Source organism: Baudoinia panamericana (genome assembly GCF_000338955.1).
Source record: "Baudoinia panamericana UAMH 10762 unplaced genomic scaffold BAUCOscaffold_7, whole genome shotgun sequence".
In the NCBI taxonomy this organism is placed as follows: domain Eukaryota; kingdom Fungi; phylum Ascomycota; class Dothideomycetes; order Mycosphaerellales; family Teratosphaeriaceae; genus Baudoinia; species Baudoinia panamericana.
The window spans coordinates 890,328-914,482 of NW_006911263.1; the positions used below are offsets into that span (position 1 = coordinate 890,328).

Consider the following 24,155-nt stretch of genomic DNA (forward strand, 5'->3'; position numbering starts at 1 on the left):
GATTATCGAAGCTGTTCTAATCATCTCGTGGCTAGAGGTGGTCAGCCTCAAGGAGGGCCCGTTCGGAAAGGCAGATGTCTATGCAGACGCATGCTGATGTCGACGAAGTCTTTGTCCGTCTCCGGCGTAATGATGCTGTGCGAAACCAAGAAGTCGATCAGCACAGCCGCGGAGTCTGGCTTGAACTCTTCCTGCAGCAGGGCACGTTGGACGTTGTCTACGCTCATGCAGTAGAAGTTGCTGACTTCGTCGTCGTGTGGTTTCGGTACGACGTCGCCTGGCAGCTCAATATCGTAAACGTAGATATAGTCTGGCACCACAAGCCCTTGCTCGCCGGGGAAGCCTTTACCGGTGAGGGACATGTGGGTAAGCACGCCTAAAGATTGTTGGGTAGAAGGGTTAGCGATTTCCCAGACAATGGCAGAAGGATCCGCACAGCGCAATGCTTACCTTTCGATCGTACTCTCTCGCGTACCAGTGCTGCAGGTAGTGATGCTTCCTCATCTGACTCTTCAATGATAGTCTGGAGTGGCGGCACGCCGGACTTGACGCCACCAGCTACGGTCGTGTCTAGCATTCCGGGATACGTGTAAATATGCTGAGATCGTCTAGACACCCAAATCTTCATTCCTTCGTCGTGAGTGTTGATGTAGGCCACCATGTGAGCCCCCCGTTGCGTGATGCCAAACAATGCGGCTGCGAAGCGCTCGACATAAACTGGCATTCCGTAATTGGCCCCGGGAATGGCGAAGAGCTCACTGTGACGGCCACCAAGCAGATGGAAACAATCTTGCTCAATGCATAGATCGATCAACTTCTGGAAGGCTGTGTTCACAGCGGATGGCGTATTCTGCCCATTCGAGGCGTCGAGCACGGTCACCATCTTCTGTGGGCTATGGGAGACATGGAAATCTGCCGTCCATGGCATCTTTTGCACGGTCTTTGACAACAGATACCCATGCGGCCAGTCGTCATTCGGCAGATACAGCTCGTAATACGACAATGCGGCAGAAGGCTCATACGGGAAGCTGTATCTATCAGACAAAGCATGTTCTTTGTAAACACGCCTAAAAGCACTCACTCATCGCACATGCTCACAATCTCAAGGTAAGTCTTGGAGGGGCCAGCGGTCACGCTTCGGTCGCGCTGGGCTGTTGTCCCGCTGCCTGCCTGCTTGAGCGGGCTTTCGACGATATCGTCCCTCATATCGTTGAGCGGCCAAGCACAGGACGCTTTGTCCGTCAAGCTCATTGCACCGTGAGACAGGTCATTACAAGAAGGGACGAGGGTGTAGTCTTAATAGGCCCTCACTATTAGGCTGGCGTTGTGTACGGTCGCTACACTGCGGCAGTTGCTGTTTTCTAGTTGTCTGCGTCCAGAAACTGCAACTCACACCACGTTCCAACGACCGCCGGCATAGTACAGTCGCACCAAAACCTGCATCAAATTGGTTGAATTGGTGCGAAGCAACGAATCTGCTGCATGTCCTACCGAAGGACACACCCATGCGAGCTGGGGAACGTTGAGCGGTGCGCAAAACCCACGCCGTTTTGGTTTGAAAGATAGAGTATAATTGGGAAGACGTTGAGAGTGTTGGAGTCGTAATGCTGCTGCCTAAGGCCACAACGGCCCCAAGGCTTCCATGTAGTGGATCTCCAAGGGTGTCTGGCTGTACAAGATTATCTGGCATGCAGGCGTTACCCTTCCGACAGGCACATTTACCGTCCGCATCTGGCCTGCATAGTCCGGTATCACGCTCGTTACGAGCTTGTATCGTGTCCAAATGGTTGCAGTCCCGTGGCTTATCTACGACAGCCCCAAAACCACAGCAGGGAGCGATACCACTCCGCAAACACCTCAAGGATGAGGCCAAGCGCAAGAAGGCCCAAGACAAAGCCAATGCTAGCAAAAATCTCAAGCGGGACTCACGGCTGGACAAATGGGAGCTTACAGTCGGGATCGAGATCCACGCGGAGTTGAACACATACCAGAAGCTCTTCTCGCGAGCTTCTGCTTCACATGTCGCAGACAATGGCCATGCTGCCAACAGTAGAGTGGCACCATTCGATGCTGCACTTCCTGGAACGCAGCCTCGTTTCCAATCCGCGACCCTGCTCCCTGCCGTAAGAGCAGCTCTAGCCCTGGAATGCCAGATACAGCGTGTCAGTGGGTGGGATAGGAAGCATTATTTTCACTGGGATCAGCCGAACGGCTACCAGATCACGCAGTACTATCGTCCATTTGCCAAAGACGGGCATCTCGAGCTATCGGCTTCAGATGGCGTCCCGGCTGCGGATCTTGGCGATGCAGACCACCTTGTAATTGGCATCAAGCAGATACAGATGGAGCAAGATACTGCCAAGACGACACACCACCCGCCATCAACGTATCACGTAGATCTGAATAGAGCCGGTGTGCCACTTGTTGAGATCATCACTTTGCCTCACATACATTCTCCGCAGGCTGCTGCAGCCGTTGTGCGGAAGATCCAGGCTATTCTACGAAGTGTCGGCGCGTGTGTGACCGGGATGGAGCTCGGCGGGTTGAGGGCTGATGTTAACGTATCTGTTCGGCAACATGGTACTGAGGGCACAGGGTCAAGCTACAGCGGAGTCCGCGGGCTCGGTCAGCGCACTGAAATCAAGAATCTATCCTCCTTTAAGGCAGTGGAGGATGCTGTCGTAGCCGAGCGTGACCGCCAGATAAGTGTGCTTGAGGCAGGCGGTATGATCGAAGGCGAGACCAGAGGATGGACGCTTGGTGCAAGTGAGACTACGAAGCTGAGAGGCAAGGAAGGCGAGGTCGACTACCGATACATGCCTGATCCTGACTTGCAACCATTGGTCATTGGTCAGGATCTGGTTGATCATCTGCGTACTACTCTGCCTACTCTCCCAAATGAACAAGAGCGCCGTTTGCGGGAGAACTACGGTCTCACTGCCAAAGATGCTAAGACTCTTGTTGAACTCGATAGTGGTGAGAGAGTTGATTTCCTCGAGGACACCGTAGAGTGTATGATGGCGCAGATCGGCGTGGATGGAGACGACCGAGTACGCGTGTTCGGACGTCTTGCTTCGAATTGGACTCTGCATGAGCTTGGTGGTCTTCTATCAACAACCGAGACTATCTGGCAGGAATTGACCATTGCGCCCACGGAGCTTGCGGACATTCTAGTGGCCTTGCACAGCAAGCAGATCACGTCGCGAGGGGCGAAGCAGTTGCTCGCCACATTGTTCGACCATGCACCGGCACCCAGTGATGGTCTTTTGGCAAATGCAGATGCTCGGCCTACCGTGAGTCAGCTTATCGAGACGCTGGGCCTGCAATTGCGGCCCTTATCAGAGCAGGATTATGAAGAGCTGGCGAACGTCATTATGGAAGAGAACCCGGACATGGTCAAGGCGGTAAAGGAGAAAGGTCAAAAGGGCAAGTTGATGTGGTTCGTCGGGCAAATGGTTCGACGTGGTGAAGAGCGCACGATCGAACCGGAGAAGGCTAGGGAAGTAGTTGAGCGCTTGATGGGTGGCTGAGATCCCAAAGAAAGGATGTTGTCGGTGTCTTCAAATCTTGCTCTTCCAAGACGCTGCCATTCCAGACTTATACCTAGTACATGTAGGCGAACATCCTGTGCTAGTGTATTGAGTGCAGGTTTATTTCTTATGTTGACTGACGGCAGCTAGTAGTCACTGGCACGATCCTGCATGCAACCCTACAAGTGGCCGAGGGGTTTCAATCTGCAAAAGCGCCAGAACGAGGTCTGCAATGAATTGTTACACTTGAGAGATAGCTGTTTGCGAATGAACGTGGCACCTGAGCCGCATGGTGCTGTGAATTCGACGAACACGCGACATTGCTAGTATCAGACCTTGGCCTGGCAATTACTGCGTCAGATTTTGGACCTCGCAGGATACTCGCCTGCCGTCTCAATCCTCACGCGCCATCTCGCCTCGAGCGCCGTGCCGTGCTGTTCCCATACCCATCATATCATGCAGACTAAACACTCATCGAATGACACCGTCAGACCTACCCGGCGGCGGGCCCGCAGGAGGAGCGTACTCAGGCTGTTGCCCAGCCTTGCGACCAGTCGATCCATATACCGGCTGTGGCTCTTGCAACTCAACATTATTCCCGCGGTTGCCGTAGTAGTCGTTTGCCGATCCATAGGCGGGTGGTGGCGCGTTGCTGTTGTTGTAGTACGGTTGCGCAGTGTAGCCGGAGTTGGGAGCGTTCTGTCGTCCAGTGTACTGTGCGGGCGCATGACCTTCGGGTGTGCGGCCAAGCGCCCAACCTGTGCCGGCGTACGGTCGGTAGCCCATTCTTCTCCTCCTACGTGCCGAGACGCAGCTAACGATGGCCAGTCAGTATGCCGTAGCCTGGCGGAAGATGTGGAATATGCTTACGAGAAGAGGAAGAAGATGAGGAAAGCGCCGATGATCACCAAAGCAAGAACGAGCCATCTGCCCCAGCTATACCATCCGCCGTTGTTGCACACCACTTGGCCGTATGCATTGTAGTAGCAGTTGTCATTGTTGCTAGCAATATCCATCTTGTCAGCGTATGGTCCTGCCAGCATGGAAACCTTGCACGAGCTCTCGTGTGCCCTCATCTCGGTCGGCGCGCAGTGCTTGTTAGCATTGTCGCATCCAAACAACAAACAAAGCACTCTTGACGTCCATGCGACTGAAGTGATTGCGACTGCATGCGAGAGAACATACCCATAATATCTGTTCAGGTAGGTGTTAGCGACATACCACAAACGGCTCGTTTAGTGTACCATACTGTCTTATGCCCAGGACCGCCATCTTCACGGTTTGGACGAGTTGTCTCTGTGAGTTTGCTAATCACAAAAGTGATGATGGTGGAGAAGGAAGTGCGGTAGGCGCGAAGACGTGTGAATATTGAAGTGATGACGAGGTTCATGTACTTTCCAAGCCAGCTTACGCCACTTGGCCTTGCTGCGCCTCCTATGCCGAGTCCTTGCGATCTGGACTCCATTCATCACGGCTCGCATACTCCGTTCAGGCTGCATTGCACTGCCGCGCAACGTTCGTCAGCTTCCCATGATCACGTGCAATCGAAGGTTCTACGAGAACGTGATGCGAGAACGGGAACGAGGAGAGGCCCGGCATTCTTCGTCCGTATCGATGAATTGACTTTGAGAAGAGGCGCGTCTATCTTAGCGCGATCATGCCCGCGACGAGCCTTAACCGGAAAAGGTATGGCGATATCGGTCATGCATTGCGTTGCGTTGGGTTGCGTGGTGCAGATGTTTGTATGCAATGATGTGCTGGCAATGGCCCGAGCGCAGTATTTTGATACAAGGAGATGCGCTGTTCTTCGTTTTCGTTTCCTCCGCTTCTCGCGCTGTCCTCATGACGAACAGGCACAGGTTTGACTTGACGGCAAATACGAATACTTGTTCCCGCCCATCATCAGGCCCATGGGCTGCAGTAGAAGAGAGACATGGTCACTTCAAGCCCGTCAGGACCAAGGCCTTGGAAGATGATACCTTGGGAGCATGTCACGGTCTTAGCCACCTGCCTATCATTGCCACTCAGTGACCAGACCTATGTCGCTGTCGCCCATGCTATCCTGCACTCTCCAAGCAAGGAGCTTCCGCCGTCACGACAAGGTCACAGCTACCATGTAACTTCCGTCGGCCAGCGGATGTTGCTCTGACTGCATGGAAGAGCATAGAGAAATCCAAGCATCAATGCTGTCGTCTTGGCCATTACTGGCCCGCAGCCAGCACGCTGCTCTTCGCCCTCGCCCCTCGCCCTTTTATGCACGCAAACCATGCTGACATCGTAGATACGTTTTGCGGCCGTTCATCGTTCGCACTGTTGGCGGAGGATAGTATTCATCATCGCCCACGTCGCTTGATGCGAAGGCGGGCCTCTATTTCTGCGCCCTGGCAATGAGCCATTGCAGAACAGCATCGAGATTGGTCTCTTCTTTCGCGCTGATACCATAACAGCTCACCTCTCGGTGCGTCACAGTCTTGAGATTCAACGCCTCAATAAGCTCGTCCACGGTTGCATGGTCGGGTAGGTCGGACTTGTTGCCAAGGACCAGCAGAGGGATACCTTCCATGGCCGGCTTCTCCAGAAGAATATGCAATTCCTCTTTGGCAACTGGGAGAGCCTCCCTGTCGGCGGAGTCAACGATGAAGCTTTGATGGAATCAGCACAGCACCCCTGAATCTCAAAATGGAAACCATACACTATGGCGTTTACGCCTCGGCAGTACCGCTCCCACATCGAGCGAAATCGAGGCTGGCCTCCTAGATCCCAACTGCCAGCTGTCAGTAACGCCGCTTTCAGCAACTTGTTTCCCTCGGTCATCGCCGACAGCAAGGGGGGCATGGTTGTTGACGATGACAGTGACGGAAACGTAGGATTACAAATGATCAAGGACGCACCACTTCAGTGTAACATGACCTTTCTGCACCCGCTTCATGTTGAACCCAACAGTAGGTATTGAGCTGGTCGCATGTCAGCAAACCTACTGGCCATGGCCTTTCGCAGCCAGCACTCGGCCGGAAACACCGCAGTCGCACATACTCGATGGTGAACTCGCCGCCCTGTGCCACAGCGTCAGCACTTGAAACACTTCCGCTGCACCTTTTTCCGAACCACTCACCGCCAACACTCGCAGCAAAGACGTCTTGCCAGCATTCTGAAGGCCGATCATGGTGATGTCGAGCTCCGTATTCCTACATGCCGTGAAGGCGAAGCATCAGCGCCGTAAAACTTATCTACCATCCTCGTTGCTTTGCGAGTCGACTGGAGAAGCGGTAAACCACAACCGCGCTGGAAACAAAATGACCACACTGCCAGCGTCAAGGGAAAACACTCGCATACCAGAACAAGCTTAACAGCCAATCATAAATGCGCTGTAGGATGCCCATCGCGTTCGATAGCCACGTGAAGAGTGCGGGAACCAACGTTGCTGGCGCCGGGAGGTATCCAGAGAATGGTGGCCAGTCGAGCTTGTAAGGCGGAAGAGGCTCGCAGAAAGGCAAGGATCGAAAGGACCTTCTCTGGTCAAGGGTACCCGGCCGCGCGAGCGTAGATGGTGCGGTTTTTCGTTTCGAAGCGGGGCCTACCGTTACCGCCGGTGCCTGCGCTACTTTCCTGAGGTAGATAGAGTTTGTTTATGTAAACTGTAGTAATAGAATTTGGTCGATTCAATGTGCGTGCTTGCAGTACATGGTCATATTTGTGCGATGCAGCACCAGTTTCACAATCTGAGATAGCTCGTTCCGTGAAGTTGCTGCACGCGGGTGAGACAAGATCTTCGGAGGGAAGGCTGTAACAAAGCGAGGTGCAGATGCACGAAACGCCGCGGCGGGCGGTGGCGGAGAGTTCCGAGCCTCTAGCACCTATCGATAAAGACTCGCCGAGCTAGTCGAACTTTTGAAGGCTTAAGTGCGAAGACGCTTGGAGAATGCAAACACACGTACTTGGGACTTCACAACTCTCCACCTTGGTTGTCAGTTCTGGCCGGCAGCTCTTTTGTCTCAGCATGATCTTGAGCGACCAATTGTAGCCGCTGGATGGTAGATTGCGCATATCCATTAGCAGAGCCTGTCCAGAATGGCGCCACCAAGGATGAACGGAGTCGAGCCTTCACCCAGGAAGTGGACAACAGAATACGATACACTACGGCGACACAAGCTTTTCCGGGAGCCTCCCGACAAGAAGACAGCGTACCCATCGCTTGCTCAAGCAATAAAGCCACACGTGGAGTCTTTCAACACAATCTTTGCGCCAGATGGGCAACTACAGCATGCTTTGAGGGATATCGGGACGAAGACCTTCCTTGATGTCGAGCCCGGCGCAGGACTTGACGACAATGCTAGGCCACGCAATCGGTTGCAGCTCCGCGTCAAGGAAGTCTTCCTGGAGCGAAGCGTCGTGTCAGCCAACAACAAACAACTCGGCAAGAGGGACATCCTCCCTGTCGAGTGTCGAGAAAGGCATGTGACCTATAGGGGCCGCTTCAGAGGCCGATTCGAGTATCGAGTCAACGATGGCCAGTGGAAGGAGAGTGTTCGGGAGTTCGGTCAACTACCGATTATGCTCCGCTCGAATCGGTGCCATCTCGAAGGTTTGTCGCCTAAGCAACTTGTCGATTGTCGCGAGGAGACAGAAGAGCTCGGCGGCTACTTCATTGTCAACGGCATTGAAAAGCTGATCAGGATGCTTATTGTCAACCGTCGCAACTTCCCGATGGCGATAATTCGGCCTTCATTCGAGAATCGAGGGCCGACATACACAAAGTACGGCATTCAGATACGATCGGTGCGGCCAGACCAGACATCACAGACGAATGTGTTACACTACCTCAGTGACGGCAACGTCACTTTCCGCTTCTCGTGGCGGAAGAACGAGTACCTTGTCCCGGTCGTCATGATATTGAAGGCTCTTGTCGAAACGACCGACCGCGAAATCTACGAAGGTGTCGTGGGCCCTGCTGATACAAAGGGGCTGGAGGCCAAGCAGTTTGTCACCGATCGGGTCGAACTGTTACTGCGAACATACCAGGCGTACCAGCTCTACAACCGAGATCAGACGAAAGCGTACCTGGGCTCGAAGTTCCGAATTGTGCTGGGCGTGCCTGATGACATGAGCGACGAAAGTGCTGGAGCGGAGTTTCTGCGGAAGATTGTGCTGCCGCATCTTGGCTGCTTCGATGTAACAGAAGCTAACAACGAGGACAAAGCTCGAATGTTGTTGTTTATGATTCGTAAACTTTACGCTCTGGCTGAAGGCGAATGCATGGTCGACAACCCGGATACTGTCTCAAGCCAAGAGATACTACTCCCGGGCGCACTTTACGGCATGATTATCAAGGAGCGGTTGGAGGAATGGTTGACCTCAATTGGCGCACAACTGCGCGACTGGAGTCGCAATAACCAGTACCCATCTTTCACCAGTCGGGAGTTTGAGCGCGACTTCATGTCAAAAGTGCTTCGCAAGACCAATGAGAACCTAGGTCAGGCGCTCGACTACTTTCTGTCAACGGGCAATCTAGTGAGTCCGACGGGCCTCGACCTGCAACAAGTCTCGGGCTACACGGTGGTCGCGGAAAAGATTAACTTCTATCGCTTCATCAGTCACTTTCGCATGGTTCACAGAGGCAGCTTCTTCGCAGAGCTGAAGACGACGACGGTCAGGAAGCTGCTGCCGGAAAGCTGGGGCTTCCTGTGTCCCGTCCATACGCCTGATGGTGCGCCTTGCGGTCTGCTTAATCACCTTTCGCATAAGTGCAAGGTTGCTACTGAGAGCGCAGACGTCTCCAACATACCTCATCTGATCGCACAGCTGGGCGTCGTAAGCTCGTCCGCAGCCTCTCTGAGCGACAGCGTCGTAGTGCAGCTTGACGGCAGGATATTGGGCTTCTGTACACCAAAACAAGCGAAGGTAATCGGTGACACACTGCGATACTGGAAGGTCGAAGGCTCGCACGGCGTTCCTCTGGATCTCGAAGTGGGTTTCATACCATCGTCGAACGGCGGACAGTATCCGGGCGTGTACATGTTTTCATCTCCTGCACGCATGCTGCGACCCGTCAAGTACCTGCCACTCGACAAGACAGACTATGTCGGCGCATTTGAGCAACCCTTCATGTCCATCGCATGCACCGAGCCAGAGATTGTTTCCGGAGACTCGACGCACGTGGAGTACGACCCAACGAATATACTATCAATTGTCGCAAATCAGACGCCGTTCCCAGACTTCAATCAGTCGCCGCGTAACATGTATCAGTGCTTGTCTGCTGATCATGAAGTGCTCACCAATGCTGGGTGGAAAGCCCTTCCGGCGATCCAGGCCGCAGATCAGGTAATGACGATGGATCTTCGAACGGGCATTCAGCAATGGAACGCCGTCCAGGCCACGACACGTTTCGCTTATGGTGGACCTCTCTACAGACTGATGAGTGGCGGTATGGACGCTGTCTGTAACGAGAGTCATCGCTGGTATCTTAACACCAAAGATCGACCCACTACCTATAAGTCCTATACCACACAGCAGATGTTGGACAGCAAGCTAATTGCACTCACCACTGCTACTGGGAAGGAAAAAGGTCAGTGGAGTCGCAAGGCCGGCACAACCACTCATCTCAACCATAAGATTCCTACTGTCGGACAGAATGGCAATGCCATGTACTTGTGGCCGGATTGCCCCTGGCTTCCCCGGAGCTTTGCCAGGGACGAAGCGTGCAATCTGGACTGGTGTCGATTCGTCGGGCTGGTTATGGGTGACGGTGGGATCAACCATATTACCAATACTCAGGGTCAAGAGAGCTACTATGTCGAGATACGTGATTGTGCTGGGAAGCCCGACGCAACGGCATACATTGAGGATCTTCTGAAGCGCCTAGCTGCGAAGATCCCTGGTTTTGTGATCGAACCGCCATGCGTGTTTGGCGTCCAGGAAGAGCACACCTGGACCATTCAACACCGCGGTCTGTACCAATTCTTTCTGCCCATGATGCGCGGACCACAGTCCTATGATCCTCTGGACGATTCAATGTGCCGTACATATCAAGCGTCTCATTACCAAGCCTTGTCAAGGTCGGACAACGAGCCTATCTTACCAGCACCTGCCGGGTGGAAGACCGGCGACTGGTGGTATCGTCGACGCTGGATGTATTATTCTTGGCTATACTTACTGGCCCGGGACCAAGCTCGAGCGATCATCAAAGGTATAGCTATTGCCGATGGCGATTGGAGCATAACATACAAGGCGCGATCGAAAGGTGGCAGGATTCTCTGTAGTGGCGGCGGTGCAAAGAGGATCAAGCTATCAATGGACAGCGTTCAATCAGAGCAGCTGGCTGTCCCTCTCATGAACAGAGGAGTCGTCCGAGTGTTCAGCAGCTCGATCCCGTTGATGCACGACATGTCTGTGCTGGGCTTGTTGGCTGACACGAGGGTCAACATTGGTGTCGACCACGAAAAGAGCCAGCGGATGCCGAGCATGGGCAGCAATGCCAACACCACAACGTGGCGCGTCTCCTTTACATTCGCCAATAGCGAACTCACTGTGAGCGCTCCCCAGCCGCAGCCATATTACAACCCTCGCCACGATGGCTTCGTCTACTGCTTGACAGTACCCAACGGCAATTTCCTCGCTCGCCGAACCGTCCAATACAGCGACAACCACAAGACTTTGGAGGTTATAGATGCAGCGCAGAAGCCGTTCTTCACTGGGAACTGTCAGATGGGTAAGCAGACTATGGGTACGCCGGGAACAGCACTCAAGTACCGCACCGACAACAAGACATACCGGCTCCAGACCGGTCAGACCCCTGTAGTACGCCCTCCGCTGTATAACGAATATGGTCTTGATAATTTCCCGAACGGAACCAATGCGGTAGTGGCTGTCATTGCTTATACCGGTTACGACATGGACGATGCTATGATACTGAACAAGTCCGCGCATGAGCGCGGCTTTGGGCATGGCACCGTCTACAAGACTAAGAAGATCGATCTGAGCGAGGATAGCAAGCAAACCCGCGGCCGAGGTAGCAAGGTGGTTTCGATGTTCGGCTTTGCACCTGGTGGGTTGATGAAGGCGCAGTGGAAGAACACTCTTGATGACGACGGGTTTGCTGCGGTTGGCATGAAGGTGAAAGAAGGCGATATCATCGCAGCGTCGCATAGCGTGACCTGGGATCCAAGTGCCAACGAATACGTCAATCGGGACGGCATCACGCATCTGCACCGCTACAAAGAGCCCGAGGAAGCGTTTGTGGAAGAGATCAAGATCATCGGCAGTGAGCTAAGTGACAATACACCTAGTCAAGCTGTCAGTATCCGCTTCCGCATACCGCGGTCACCAGTCATAGGCGACAAGTTCTCTTCGCGGCACGGTCAGAAGGGCGTTTGCTCTCAAAAGTGGCCTTCTATCAACATGCCGTTTACGGAGAGTGGGATTCAGCCCGATATCATAATCAACCCTCACGCCTTCCCATCTCGTATGACAATCGGCATGTTCGTGGAATCTCTAGCCGGCAAGTCTGGGGCGCTTCATGGCCTGGCGCAAGATTCGACGCCGTTCAAGTTCAAAGACAAGGAGGGCGAGACCGCGGTAGAGTACTTTGGCCATCAACTCAAGCGTGCAGGTTACAACTACCATGGCAACGAGCCCATGTACTCCGGTATTACTGGCGAAGAGCTAGCGGCAGATATCTATGTCGGCGTCGTCTACTATCAGCGTCTTCGGCACATGGTGAACGACAAGTTTCAAGTACGGACAACGGGACCCGTTACGCCACTTACTGGCCAGCCAATCAAAGGCAGAGCGAAAGGCGGCGGTATTCGCGTTGGTGAAATGGAGCGTGACGCTCTGCTGGCCCACGGTACCGCTTTCTTGTTGCAAGACCGGTTGATGAACTGCAGCGACTACACCAAGGCGTGGATCTGTAAGGCTTGCGGTAGTTTTTTGTCAACGCAGCCCAGTGCTGGGCAGTACAGTCGAAGACGCATGGGCGAGGGCGGTCGATTCAGGTGTAAGAGATGCAGTCGGAGAGCAACGAATGTGGACCCACGAAGCCAATGTTGGGAAGATCGCAAGGGTCAGAAGTGGTTCGGCGGCGACGATGTGACGCAGGTCGCTGTGCCAGGCGTGCTGCGGTATCTGGATGTCGAATTGGCAGCTATGGGGATACGTTTAAAGTTCACCGTGGGGCCTTGAGGCTTCCTTGCCACGCACCGAAGCACATGCAACTTGGGGCGCGGCTGAATATAGAATATGGTACTACTCAAGAAATGAGAGGCGATGTTCAACGTTATTGACCCGAGCAGTTGGCTGTGCAAGCGTTTCAAGGCGCGTCGTGCGCTTGTGCATGGGGTGTAGGTGAACACAATGCAGGACAACATCGAACGCCGTACGCTCCTTGGACCGATAACATGGAATGCATCTCCCGCAAGCATCGGTAATTTGGTTCATCATGGAGATCTGTATAGCAAGTAATCACTGTGAATGAGATATCCAAACCGTGACAGCGATGTCCATCTTTGCATCACGGCAAGCTCTGAGGACTCGGAAAATACTAAGATTGACACCTATTTTGACGACCGTACCCGCAGGATTCCCAGATATGAAAGGGGGAGGGTTCAGCTAAGCTACAATACTCAAAGCATCTGCATTTCCAACATCGCATCTAGTGGGGAGAACTATCCGTGACGAAAATCACCGGCCGAGGAAACTTGCCTCTGCACGACTGCGAGTCGTTCATCGGTCAAAATCAAGTGCTGACTTAACTCGAGAGCTGCGCACTTTTGTCTAGGTGAGGAGTCCTCGGAGCGGTTGATGAGTTCCTGTGAAGGCTAACCACAAAACCAATCACCGACGAGGTTCTCGACGCACTTCGTGGCTGTGCTATCTTATGGCAATGGCGAAGAACTGGGAGACGAAAGCGGCGACTACTTGCGAATCGTCACCATTATATTGAGATGGCCACCCCATGTGTACTTTTGATTTTCGAGCATATTCGCAAGATGCACACAGAAAAAGAACAATGGATCTCGACACCACGTTCGAGCTTGTGTTTGTGATCGTGGCAAGCATATTAGCCATTGCAGGTATATGGCTTGCAGCCAAACACCGTCGCAATTGTAAGAACCTCCGCCGCTCGATCTCACTCGTGGAGTCGCCGAAATCTCAACAAACACTTCCGTTGAGTTAACTAACGTCCTCGCTGTCAGACCTACCACTTCTTCCAACACACTAACTGCTGCAACAACCATCCCGCTTTCGGACTCGACGTCGGGGACGAATCTTCAGTCGCACCCCGAAGACCACTTCCTTGACGCCGTTGCTTTTTCGCCATGGTGACACCTCAAGAGACGCTGGATGCGACGCATGCGAGTCGTGCGTTGCTATGTAGCGGACCCCAAGCAAGCTGGAATATTGATGGGCTGTTCTGTTTGCTTGCCGGTTGATGTCTTGGACTGACAAAGCCCAAAGGATGATGTTGTCTTCGTGGCAGTCCAACTCGGTGGTGCCGCTTTGCGACCACTACGGCCTCGCATGACTTGATTGAGTGTTTTGTTGGCCTGGCAAGCTTTCCTTCTGCGATGAGAAGATAGATGGATCGATGCTGTCCTCGCTGTCGTAGTGCTTCGGATTTGTAACGTGTTACCGCAAGCCGGCCGTCACCCTGTACATCACCCTCAGAACAGTCCCAACAGGTCCTCCTTCGTCTTCCTATCCCCACTGCCATCCAACTGAGTCGGCGGCGGCGGCGGCTGTCCGCCATTCATACTAAGCCCCGCAAACCCATTCATCAAGTCGTCGCTCCCACCACCACCATTCATCGGATTAGGCGGTGCACCATTACTGTTCCCAAACATACCCATCAAATCATCCATCCCACCTCCGTTCGTCGCAGCACCGGCAGACATTGGGCTCGCCACCCTCTGCGGCGTCCCTGCCAATCCCTCAAGCCCAGAATCACCGGCCAGTGGCGCTTTCTGCATGCTCGCGGGTGCTGCACCATCGAAATCAATGTCGAGCAGGTTCTCAGCGTTGTTCTGAATCTGTTGAGTGGTGCTTCCTGCCACTGCGGCGGAAACGGCAGCTGCAGCGATGGGATTCTCGCGAGCGTTCTCTGCAGCCTCTTCGATGGCTGCAGCTTGCAGTGCGCTGCTTCTGCCTTTGCCGAGGAAGGTCTGGGGCGGCTTTTGGTACACAGAAGCAAGCGTTGAGAGATTCGGAAGCAGAGCGTCGAGTAAAGGTCCTGGCAGCACAGGGATGGTCGATGTTATCTGCGGCCGGGCTGAGAGCACGATATTTTTCGCTATTTGTGGGTCAGAGGATAGCAAGCGCCAGTAGACGTACGCTCGATCTCGAATATCTGGGTTATCGTTCTCTGCTGTTGCGGCTTGAAGCACTTTCTGTACAAGACCTTGCGATTGGTCTGGCTGCTTCAAGAAAAGCTTTACCACTGCTGTAAGAATTTGTAGTTGTGTCTGCTGGGACGTCAGCTGATTCCCGTCTATTATCACATTCAAGTTTGCGCACCTGAGTGAACTCCTCATTGAAGCCCTCTACAAACCCAGCCAAGATTTCGCCCGCATTCGATATCTTCTCCGCGTACTCGCCAACGATCCAAATCAAGCTACCTCGCGCATTGGGCTCGTCCAAATCGTCAATGCATTGACACAACGTCGGAATAATGCCCTCGTAACCCGGATACCGCCTGAAGATGTCTTTGATGACGACGATGACTTCCTGCACGACATAGCCGACCTTCGTGTTGATTAGCTCCAGCAGCACATTGACCGCCTTCTCCGCAGACTCTTCGATCTTGATTGCCACTTGACCGATGGCGCGGACCGCCCTCCGTACAAAGTCCATATCGACTTCCAGAGCGTACTCCTTCAGCTCAGCCAGTAATTGGTCGGCGTTGGAAGGGCTGGCTATTCGCACCATAATCTCCAGCTTGGTGAGCTTCAGGTACGGCGGGTCGTTGTACTTGCAGAAGAAGACTCGCATTTCCTTCTCAAGGATATTCGGTTGTTTTTGTAATAGCAGGTCGATGTTCCGTAAAGCCACGTATTGCACTTCTGGTTGTGATGACACGAGCGTAACGAGGGGCGGTGACATCTTCTTCAGATACGTCGCGTGTAATTGTTGGTTCTCGATGTACTGCATGTGCAAGAACACGACCTTGACGGCGGCCAAGACGACGGACGGATTGACATGCTGGAATTGCGGGCTCACACGCTCGCAGATGTGCTCGGCCTCCTTCGTGTCCGTTGGCCGGAAGTCTGCTAGAGCGGTCAAGATCGTAATCCTGCCCCATTCCGTGCACTCACTGAGAGCCAGCAACAGTCTCTTCAGCATAGAGCTAGTGACGACCAAGGCTCTCGTCTCCGGCGCAGTCTCGTGGATCTCGGCAAGGGCGCTGACACAGTTGGCAACAACCATCGGGTTAGAGTCGGCAAGCATCTCCTGCAATGTTTCGAGGAACCCGTTCTCAATGCACAAGCTCGGGTTCAAGTCGAAGAGCTTCGCCACGCACAGCGCTGCCGTCTTCCGTACATACGGTGACTCGTCTTTCAGCGTCTTCCGTAACGGCTCTTCCATGTAGTCCACCATCTTATCCACTCGAATGCAGCCCATCGTTCTAATTGCTAACGCTCTGACGAGCGGGTTGGGATCCTCTGAGTCTTGGACGAAGGTATTGACGGCCAATATGCACAGGTCGGGGTGCGACTTTGCGTAGTTCATGAGGTACAGATACACCAGCTTCTTCTGATCCAGATCCGGTGTGGCAATGTTCTTCAGGACGTCCGGGAAGAGTGCTGATACGTCCTTGCCGAGGGTCATTGACATGATGGTCTTCTGTATTGACTCTTTCCGCTCCCAAGCATACTGTGACACCAACCCGGCGCGCAGCTCGTACGTCTCGCCCTTGCGAGGCGCCGTGAGGACGCTGCGCAGCCGGTTGACAGCCATTGTTGAACTACCCTCGTGGTGCTTGCGCTGGTGTTATGACCGCATTTGGAAGGCACGAGTATTGAGCACTGCTGATTGCAGTCTTGGCGAGATGTGAGTCCAGACAGATGCTGCTCTCCACGCAATTGTTGGTGATGTGAGATGGCGTTCGCAGGGAGATCGTGTGAAAGTGGACCCAAATATCAGAACGTGTTGATGCTCCACGGGCACAGTGGTGTCAATGAAGCGTTGCGAAGTCAGCCTGAGCGGCTGTTTCTTGGCAGGACGCGCCTCACGTGCAGTCGTCTTTCCGTCCCTTTATCAATCTACAAATGTGAGAGTTCTTGCACAGCCAATCAACAACATGAACAGCGACTAATGGTACAGCACAAATCCACGCTATATAGATTTACAGATTGCTGACCCTTCGTCATGCGCAGCCTTCCAGCCTCCCCAACCTTCGCCGCCTCTTCGTCGAAGCACGAACGGAGGCGGAAGAGAGCGCATACTCTCGCAACGCCGTAGGGAAGCGCCATGCAATGCTCAGAAAATCCAAACTGACGTTTATCTAGTTCTACAATCTCGCGCTCTTCATGAGTTCTGTGGCCATCTTCAGCCTTGTGGCGCAAAAACTACATGTCCCGAGGCCCGCCGTTACACTATGAAGTTCCAACGCTCCATGACACTACGCTGTCGGTTCAAGCAATGGTACCAAGCTTTGAATACCCGTTTAGAACTCCGGTGGTATACCGTGCCACGCTCGTGTCGAGACGGAGCGACACCAAGGCCGCAACCTTAGAACTCGAGCCCCTGTTCTGAGAATGCGTTGTTCTGGTCCGTCCTTTCAAGCATGGCCATGAATGATCTTCCAGTGGTCGGATTGCGCCGTCCGGATGTGATGAACGTTCTCAAAGGCTCAGAATGTGGGCGGGTCATGGCTCGCGCTGGAAATATGAATGTGCAAACGAATCGACAAGCGGTCGAATGTCCACCTCAGTCTACACGTCCTCTCGGCAGCGTCACACCACTCTTCGGGTCATCACTAACGCCTCTCTCCTCCATCTCTGCCACCTTCTCCCTTGCCTCGGACCGATTCGCCTCCGCCTTTTCGTTCAGCCGCATAGCCTTCTGCTTATTATGTTTCGCCCGTTCATCGATCTTGCCCACCTCGTGCTTACCACCGGGCAACACGCCCTTGGGCAACTTCTGTCCCTTCTCACCCAATAGCGCACCCTTCCCACTATGCCTCGTCTTGCCCGTTTTGGTTTGCACGTTGGCCTTCGCGCCTTTGCCCGCTTCCGCACCATGCCCCGGATCTAGACCCATGGCCGCTAAGGCTTCGATCGCGGAAGCAGAGCCCTTGGCTGCTTCTTGCCGTAGCGAACGCCGTTCGAGCTTGGCGAAACGTTTTTGCTTGTATGCGGCCAGACGCTCGTCCGGAGATGGTATGGGTGCGCGAGCTTCTATTGGTGTACCGAAAGCGGAGACGATGGACGCCACGACGTGATGTACCGACTTGCTCACGCGGAGACGATGGAGCTCGACTACATCGCCAGCCACGAGGGTAGAGTTGGGGTCATGGACAAGGTAGTTCGTGTGGTCAGCAAAGTACTGGACACCATCAGTCAGCGATCTCATGCAGACTGGTCGAGATGCGTTTAACGGATACCTTCCCGATCTTCTTCTCCCACCGCTGACCCGGCACTCGGACCTTAACTGTCTTCTCCATCTTCCCTGCGCTCACCACCACTCCAACGATCTTCATATGCTTCTGCGTCTGCGCTCGCTGATCCTTTTCACTCTGGTGCAGATATTCGACCGTACTGTGCTGAAGATATTGCGATGGTATCCGCTGCGGTAAAGGCTTCTTCAGGTAGAAGTCTGATTTTTTAAGCCTGTACGGCTGGCCGGTCGCAGGGTCTATACGCTGCAACGCTGGCAATGACGGGTCATAAGCCTCTGGTTGTATGCTTGTTGGGTCGACAGGTAAGGGAGCTGGTCCCTCCGGCTGAAACACTGCAGCTGCTTGAGATGCCAGACATCTTCGGCAGACCCATTGCGGCTGCTGTACCCTCGCAGCGCTGGCCAATCGCAACGGCAGTACGAGACTTCTTCGGCTCATGGTCGACTCAAGACGAAATTACGCGATTCTACGAAATGGTGTCGCGTGATGCTCGAATGCCATTCATTCTGCACTTGAGAGCGGAGGGTTCGGGAGTGCCAAGCCCTGTAACTTCCCCTTCAACACGCATCCTGCACGCCCACCACCATCCGAGAGGTTACATTCTGACATCAGTGTAAAGGTGATTAACATGTCGCTTAGTTCAGCGCTGTATAGTGGCATATCGTTCATTTTGGGCTTCACAACCCTTGGCGTGTTCACGGCGTTTTCTTTCATTGACACCCGGACATGGCAAACAACATCGATTGTATCACTACAACGGCTGAGGAAAGGTAGGGATCTTCCCACGTCAACCTATTTGTTACGTACATCTTATCGACCTCGTCTTCACGATGCTATAGACTCTTCGTACCTCAGAATATCGCAACCTTCTCGACATAACTGTCGCTGATGGCCTCCAAGCGCAGCATGACCTATGGACACTATCACAGTCTACGTCTTCCACGAGCTTAGAGCATAAATTTCTCTGTCTAGACAGCGGTCTACAACTTCACTATCTCTCTAGCTTCAGACGTGAACCACAGAAAAGCCTTGTCATTTTCCTACATGGATTCCCGGACTCGGCGAACCTCTTCCGCCACTTCCTTGTCCCGTCCGAACCTCATGGTACGGCTACACAGTTCGTGGCTCTCGATCTCCCCGGCTTCGGCGGTAGCGATAGCCTTGCCACTTACAGTGCAACGGGAGTACTCAACGCCGTCACCGAAGCGATCAGCGAGCTGAAGCGACGCTATCTGGAAGACGGCGCAAGTGGTGGAAGATGCATCCTCGTTGGGCACGATTGGGGAGGGTTGATTGCCTATCGAGTTGCGGCTGAGACTGTGGGGTTGGTCTGGAGAGTCGTCACTATCAACACGGCATACGTACGTAACGAGCCTGGGCTAGAGCGACCTTGCAACGCAGCTGACCGTGTGCGTTCAAGGCGCCGCTCTTCAAATCCAACGCCGGCAAGATGACTGAGGAATGCCAGCGAGCTCTGCGCAAGTTGTCATTTCGTACAGCCTGGCGAGAAAGCGGCCCGTGGTTGTCACAACTTTTGAAGTCGAGCTACGTAGGTCGACCACCTGGCAACAGAAAGCACTCGATAATTACGAACTAACTGAGGCCGCAGATATTCATGTTTAACCTTCCAATGGGCTTGCTAGCCAAGTGGCCGTTCATTAGAAGAGTCATTGACCACGAATTGCGCTGGATATGGCTAAATGGGCACAACGCGAACCCAGAATCTCCCGTTCCGTCCAAAGCCTCGAACTGGGTGCAAGAGCTCGCAATCAGTCAAGCCTCCTGCTACGGTCCCAGTGTCGATGAATGCGCGACGCATGACGCAGAGGGCTTGTCCTACGGACCTTCTGTGCTAGCACGAGCGAGCTGTAAACCGCCAGGGGATTGGCTTCAACGCATCCGACTTTACCGCGAAGGCTTGGCAAGTCGCCAATGGGTGTTTGCTGAGAAGCTGAAGCAGTTTGAAGCACCGTCGCGAAGAAACAGTCAACGCTTCAGATGTGCCGTTACGGTAATCTTTGGGCTGCAAGACATCGCACTAGATCCGAGAATCGTTCTAGACGGCATCAGCGGCTATTTCACTTCGTCCGACGTTCTAGGAAAGACACATGAAATGTACCGCACTGGCGAGGTAAGCATTTCACGGAGTACGAGTAGTCATGTGCTCAGCTTGATGCATTGCGGACATTGGTCGTTACTCGAGGATACCGGCACCAACACGTTAGAAGGCGTGCTTGCATGGGCGGTCAGTGGTACGGCGGAGCAGCAAAAAGATCTGTCAGTGGTATTAGGGGAGAAAGGTGTTGTGCTTGGGCGAGATGTCACGCTTGATGTGCTGCGCTAATGGTAGGATTACTGTTGGTAGATCTGGGTCTTAGGCAATCGCCACGGCGGCTCATTAGACACAGTGCATGTGGGAGCATATCGGCATTGTTACACTTGCACTACCCGTACGTCGAGTAAGACGACTATAAAGAGTGTACAGTCTTTCAGTGAGACGCCGACTTCGCTCCACGCTCCACGCACCACTGAAATGCGCACAGCAACGTGCTTTCAGAAGCCACCAGTGATACGTCCCGGCCGAATTCTTATCGAGTAATATCTCCATCTCTTCCACACTCAAGCCCACTCTTCACCTCATTGATTGACTACCGTACCACCTACATGGCGGCCGGCTCCGACAGGATCATTGCCGGCCTGTAGAGGATGCCGGGTCACGGCTGGGTCCAGCTCGTTGGCATTGAGCCGGCAATGGTTGGTTCACATGTCTCTCTTATCGTTCTAAGCAGCCCGACATACTCTAGCTTCCCACTCTAACAACCAGACCATGATCTTTGAAACTTTATGATGATCTGTAGTCTCATCTAGATCAGGACCCAGTGCCGCTTTTCGAAGTCACACCCACAGCACCATCACCGAACAAACAACGAGCAATGGCGCCCCATGCAACTGAAACGACAAGTCCGCCATCTGTCGGTAACGAGTACAACACTACCACCGACGTCGTTGTGCTCGCCTCTTCCCGCGCAGTTGTCGAAGACTGCCTCGGTCCAGCTACTATCGTAGTCTCACCGTCAACTGGACGCATAACCTCCCTCTTCCACTCCGTGCTACCTCCCACGTCCTTCCCGCCTGGCACACCTTACATTGACTACAGCCCTAACGTCCTCCTTCCAGGCCTCGTGGACGCACACGTGCACCTTAACGAGCCGGGACGCACAGAATGGGAAGGCTTCTGGACCGGCACACGAGCCGCTGCATTCGGTGGTGTCACTACGGTAGTAGACATGCCGCTGAATGCAATACCACCTACTACCACCGTTCAAGGGCTCGAGGAGAAGGTGGCTGCGGCACAAGGACAATGCTGGGTTGATGTTGGATTCTACGGCGGTATAGTGCCAGGCAATGTTGCAGAGCTCAAGCCACTGGTACAAGGCGGTGTACGCGGTTTCAAAGGCTTTCTGATCGATAGTGGCGTCGAAGAGTTTCCTGCAGTATCATCACAAGACATTGCCGCCGTTTTCGAAGAACTAGCGGACGAGCCTACAACGGTTATGTTCCACGCTGAAATGATACCGCCTATCACAGCTTCAGTCGGAGACGATGTACAGTGGTCATTACCGCCTCTCGAACCGAGCGGTCCATTAGATCGATACCAAACTTTTCTTGATTCGCGGCCTGTGTCCTTTGAGACTTACGCCATCTCGGAGATATTGAGTTTAGCGCACCTAGCACCCAAACTACTGCTCCACATCGTACATCTATCAGCGATTGAAGCGATACCACTCCTGCGCGAAGCACGTCATAACGGCATTAAGATCACAGCAGAAACGTGCTTCCATTACCTCTCCTTGGCTGCCGAGCAGATACAGGAAGGCGACACTAGGCATAAATGCTGTCCGCCAATTCGGGAACAGGCGAACCAAGACGGCTTATGGGCGGAGATGCTGGATATTGAAGACAGCGTGATAAGGACAGTAGTCTCGGACCACTCGCCATGTACGCCGAACCTCAAGCTGCTACCGTCACATATACCGGGATCACGAATTGACAAGCCAGCTGCTACTTGCTGCGCGACGGCAAGTCAAGGCGACTTCTTCACTGCCTGGGGCGGTATCTCCTCAGTCGGACTCGGCATTAGCATTCTCTGGACCGAAGCCATGAGGCGGTCATTAGATGTGGACGACACCTTACTGAATGTGGCGAGGTGGTGCTGTGCCAACACGGCATTGCAAATCGGTCTTGAGCACCGGAAGGGCATGCTCAAGGTCGGCATGGATGCAGATATAGCAGTCTTCGATCCGCAGGCAGAGTTCGATGTTGGCACGGAAGCGATGCTCTTCCGTAACAAGTGCTCGCCATACCAAGGTCGCCGACTGCGCGGTGTGGTGCAGGAGACGTGGCTGCGGGGGAGGAAGGTCCATAGCAGAGAGGGTGGGTTTGTGGAGAAAGTTGGACCTACAGGCGAGCTGTTGTTGGAGCCTCGAACAGTATAACACACCGCTCGTTACAAATACTATGCGGACTGACTAGTCCTTCCGGTCATTGCTGGTAGCTTACCGCATATTAAGGTTGCTGGTTAGATCATGCACTGACTGTGGCGCAGCCTATAGGTACCGTATTGTTCCAGAATGCGGCGTAAAGTCCCATTTGCAAGCGTTGCGGGCTCACTAATACAGCCATAAGGAACGTGTGCGGTCAGGGTGTCCGCCAACTGCTTCTTGGGAGGCAAGTTTCCGCTTCCTCAGCAGCCTTTCGACAGGACCTCCACTCCCTCCGCCATTGCTTGCGAACAAGCTCGCCCTGATGCCGTACGGGTTGCCTGAATTGATATCGAGGTAGGTGTAGGCATCGCACTTGTAGTATATTGACGAGCGACCTGCTGATAAACCCGGCGAGACGTTCAGGCTAGCAAGCTCGCTGAGCACGCGGAAGACATCGTCTTTGTCGGTGAAGTCATATGTGTATACGCAAATAACTCGAGATCCACTGGGATCGCTTTGGTCGTAAGTTGCCACCTTGGACCTCGGGCCAAGCTTGCCCTGAGACGTAGCTTCTGACACGAGCTGCCAGGTTTGCTGCAGATCATCCTGCGAAGGGAACAACATCCATTTGCCGCAAAGCGTGTCTGTTTTGACAGCAAGCTCGATAAGTTCATCTTCGAGTTGGGCACGTAAAGTAAGTTGGCGTTTGGTGGGTTTTCGATACACCTCAACTTCCTCTGCTTGACTATCGATTTTCGGATTATTGATCCGGCTCAGAATCCGAGCGCCTTGCTCTACAAACGCTGTGACGTTGACCTGCGAGGATATCTGTCTATTTGGACTCGGGTTGCTTACCCATAGCCATGGACCGAGAACGGCAGTGGAAGGTTCAGCAACAGGCCCCCGGTTGAGGAATGCATTGATGGTCTCGGTCCGGTGTTGCCAGCATGATGGGTCGCAATCGAGCTCGTTATCCCGCGAGTGGTCTTCGACTACAGTATTGATGGCGGCTATAACTTTCACGGCCGTGGGGCCCTCTAGGAGCTTTGCTTGCGTAGCCTTAACCTGTGGTCGAAATCTGAGGCAGTCGGTCACGTTGTGGTTCGTTGTAATACCGGTCGCGGAAAATGCCGACAATATCCCCGAGACTGCTCGCTCATGTTTACGAGTCTCCAGTCTACGCCGCTTCGCTACAACATCCAACACTACCTCAGATAGAGCCGTCTCGGTATGGCGTTTCAGCCCTTTGCCAATCCGCTGCTGCAGCACGGCTCTCGTTTGGGCAGTTCCTGCGCCACGTTCAGCGCATCCATGTGCGAAAGTCCAGAAATCGTACCAATAAAATCCGACTCATCAGAGAGTGTATCATCTTCGTCATGCCATAGTGACTCCGACGTTGTCATTTGTACACTATGAATGGCATTGCATATCGTGTAGGGTAAAGGACCGTGAGGATGTGGTGTGAGCCGAGGCTGCAAGCACGACCCAAAGCGTACTAGCGTAGTCGCGAAGGTAGCGCGTTCATCGGTT

The 24,155-nt window shown here is 53.6% G+C and overlaps 12 protein-coding genes across 12 annotated transcripts; 6 read left to right on the top strand and 6 right to left on the bottom strand.

The window, feature by feature from the left end:
* Positions 1 to 47: 47 nt before the first annotated feature.
* Positions 48 to 1,206, bottom strand: BAUCODRAFT_148782 (uncharacterized protein; the record flags this gene model as incomplete). Its single annotated transcript, XM_007679045.1, has 3 exons — positions 48 to 376; positions 451 to 1,028; positions 1,082 to 1,206. 3 exons carry the CDS (start codon positions 1,204 to 1,206, stop codon positions 48 to 50), a joined length of 1,032 nt encoding a protein of 343 aa, XP_007677235.1.
* A 477-nt stretch (positions 1,207 to 1,683) lies between these two features.
* Positions 1,684 to 3,794, top strand: BAUCODRAFT_509456 (uncharacterized protein). The gene is made up of 2 exons (XM_007679046.1): positions 1,684 to 3,612; positions 3,684 to 3,794. The coding sequence occupies exon 1, from the start codon at positions 1,689 to 1,691 to the stop codon at positions 3,528 to 3,530; it is 1,842 nt and encodes a 613-aa protein (XP_007677236.1). The 5' UTR covers positions 1,684 to 1,688; the 3' UTR covers positions 3,531 to 3,612; positions 3,684 to 3,794.
* A 489-nt stretch (positions 3,795 to 4,283) lies between these two features.
* Positions 4,284 to 4,733, bottom strand: BAUCODRAFT_34691 (uncharacterized protein). Its single transcript, XM_007678641.1, has one exon. It carries the CDS (start codon positions 4,604 to 4,606, stop codon positions 4,397 to 4,399), a length of 210 nt encoding a protein of 69 aa, XP_007676831.1. The 5' UTR covers positions 4,607 to 4,733; the 3' UTR covers positions 4,284 to 4,396.
* Positions 4,734 to 5,788: 1,055 nt separating this feature from the next.
* On the bottom strand, positions 5,789 to 7,254 carry BAUCODRAFT_509392 (uncharacterized protein). The gene is made up of 6 exons (XM_007679047.1): positions 6,864 to 7,254; positions 6,643 to 6,715; positions 6,564 to 6,583; positions 6,422 to 6,484; positions 6,223 to 6,294; positions 5,789 to 6,172 (listed from the first exon to the last, which is right to left on the bottom strand). The coding sequence occupies exons 1-6, from the start codon at positions 6,908 to 6,910 to the stop codon at positions 5,899 to 5,901; spliced, it is 549 nt and encodes a 182-aa protein (XP_007677237.1). The 5' UTR covers positions 6,911 to 7,254; the 3' UTR covers positions 5,789 to 5,898.
* Positions 7,255 to 7,462: 208 nt separating this feature from the next.
* On the top strand, positions 7,463 to 12,942 carry BAUCODRAFT_34698 (uncharacterized protein). Its single transcript, XM_007678642.1, has one exon. It carries the CDS (start codon positions 7,599 to 7,601, stop codon positions 12,705 to 12,707), a length of 5,109 nt encoding a protein of 1,702 aa, XP_007676832.1. The 5' UTR covers positions 7,463 to 7,598; the 3' UTR covers positions 12,708 to 12,942.
* A 321-nt stretch (positions 12,943 to 13,263) lies between these two features.
* Positions 13,264 to 13,723, top strand: BAUCODRAFT_509616 (uncharacterized protein). Its single transcript, XM_007679048.1, has 2 exons — positions 13,264 to 13,302; positions 13,370 to 13,723. Exon 2 carries the CDS (start codon positions 13,480 to 13,482, stop codon positions 13,699 to 13,701), a length of 222 nt encoding a protein of 73 aa, XP_007677238.1. The 5' UTR covers positions 13,264 to 13,302; positions 13,370 to 13,479; the 3' UTR covers positions 13,702 to 13,723.
* Positions 13,724 to 14,188: 465 nt separating this feature from the next.
* BAUCODRAFT_70805 (uncharacterized protein) lies at positions 14,189 to 16,478 on the bottom strand (the record flags this gene model as incomplete). The annotated part of the gene is made up of 2 exons (XM_007678735.1): positions 14,189 to 14,989; positions 15,039 to 16,478. The coding sequence occupies 2 exons, from the start codon at positions 16,476 to 16,478 to the stop codon at positions 14,189 to 14,191; spliced, it is 2,241 nt and encodes a 746-aa protein (XP_007676925.1).
* A 416-nt stretch (positions 16,479 to 16,894) lies between these two features.
* On the top strand, positions 16,895 to 17,122 carry BAUCODRAFT_71685 (uncharacterized protein; the record flags this gene model as incomplete). Its single annotated transcript, XM_007678803.1, has 2 exons — positions 16,895 to 16,978; positions 17,030 to 17,122. Coding segments are annotated over 2 exons (177 nt in total), but the record flags the coding sequence as incomplete, so codon positions are not given.
* Positions 17,123 to 17,780: 658 nt separating this feature from the next.
* BAUCODRAFT_47953 (uncharacterized protein) lies at positions 17,781 to 18,210 on the bottom strand (the record flags this gene model as incomplete). The annotated part of the gene is made up of 2 exons (XM_007678712.1): positions 17,781 to 18,068; positions 18,127 to 18,210. Coding segments are annotated over 2 exons (372 nt in total), but the record flags the coding sequence as incomplete, so codon positions are not given.
* A 559-nt stretch (positions 18,211 to 18,769) lies between these two features.
* BAUCODRAFT_148789 (uncharacterized protein) lies at positions 18,770 to 20,485 on the top strand (the record flags this gene model as incomplete). The annotated part of the gene is made up of 4 exons (XM_007679049.1): positions 18,770 to 18,911; positions 19,042 to 19,502; positions 19,562 to 19,690; positions 19,751 to 20,485. The coding sequence occupies 4 exons, from the start codon at positions 18,770 to 18,772 to the stop codon at positions 20,483 to 20,485; spliced, it is 1,467 nt and encodes a 488-aa protein (XP_007677239.1).
* A 426-nt stretch (positions 20,486 to 20,911) lies between these two features.
* BAUCODRAFT_509738 (uncharacterized protein) lies at positions 20,912 to 22,724 on the top strand. The gene has a single exon (XM_007679050.1). It carries the CDS (start codon positions 21,075 to 21,077, stop codon positions 22,635 to 22,637), a length of 1,563 nt encoding a protein of 520 aa, XP_007677240.1. The 5' UTR covers positions 20,912 to 21,074; the 3' UTR covers positions 22,638 to 22,724.
* Positions 22,725 to 24,042, bottom strand: BAUCODRAFT_509737 (uncharacterized protein). Its single transcript, XM_007679051.1, has 2 exons — positions 23,962 to 24,042; positions 22,725 to 23,914 (listed from the first exon to the last, which is right to left on the bottom strand). The coding sequence occupies exons 1-2, from the start codon at positions 24,026 to 24,028 to the stop codon at positions 22,812 to 22,814; spliced, it is 1,170 nt and encodes a 389-aa protein (XP_007677241.1). The 5' UTR covers positions 24,029 to 24,042; the 3' UTR covers positions 22,725 to 22,811.
* Positions 24,043 to 24,155: the final 113 nt, after the last annotated feature.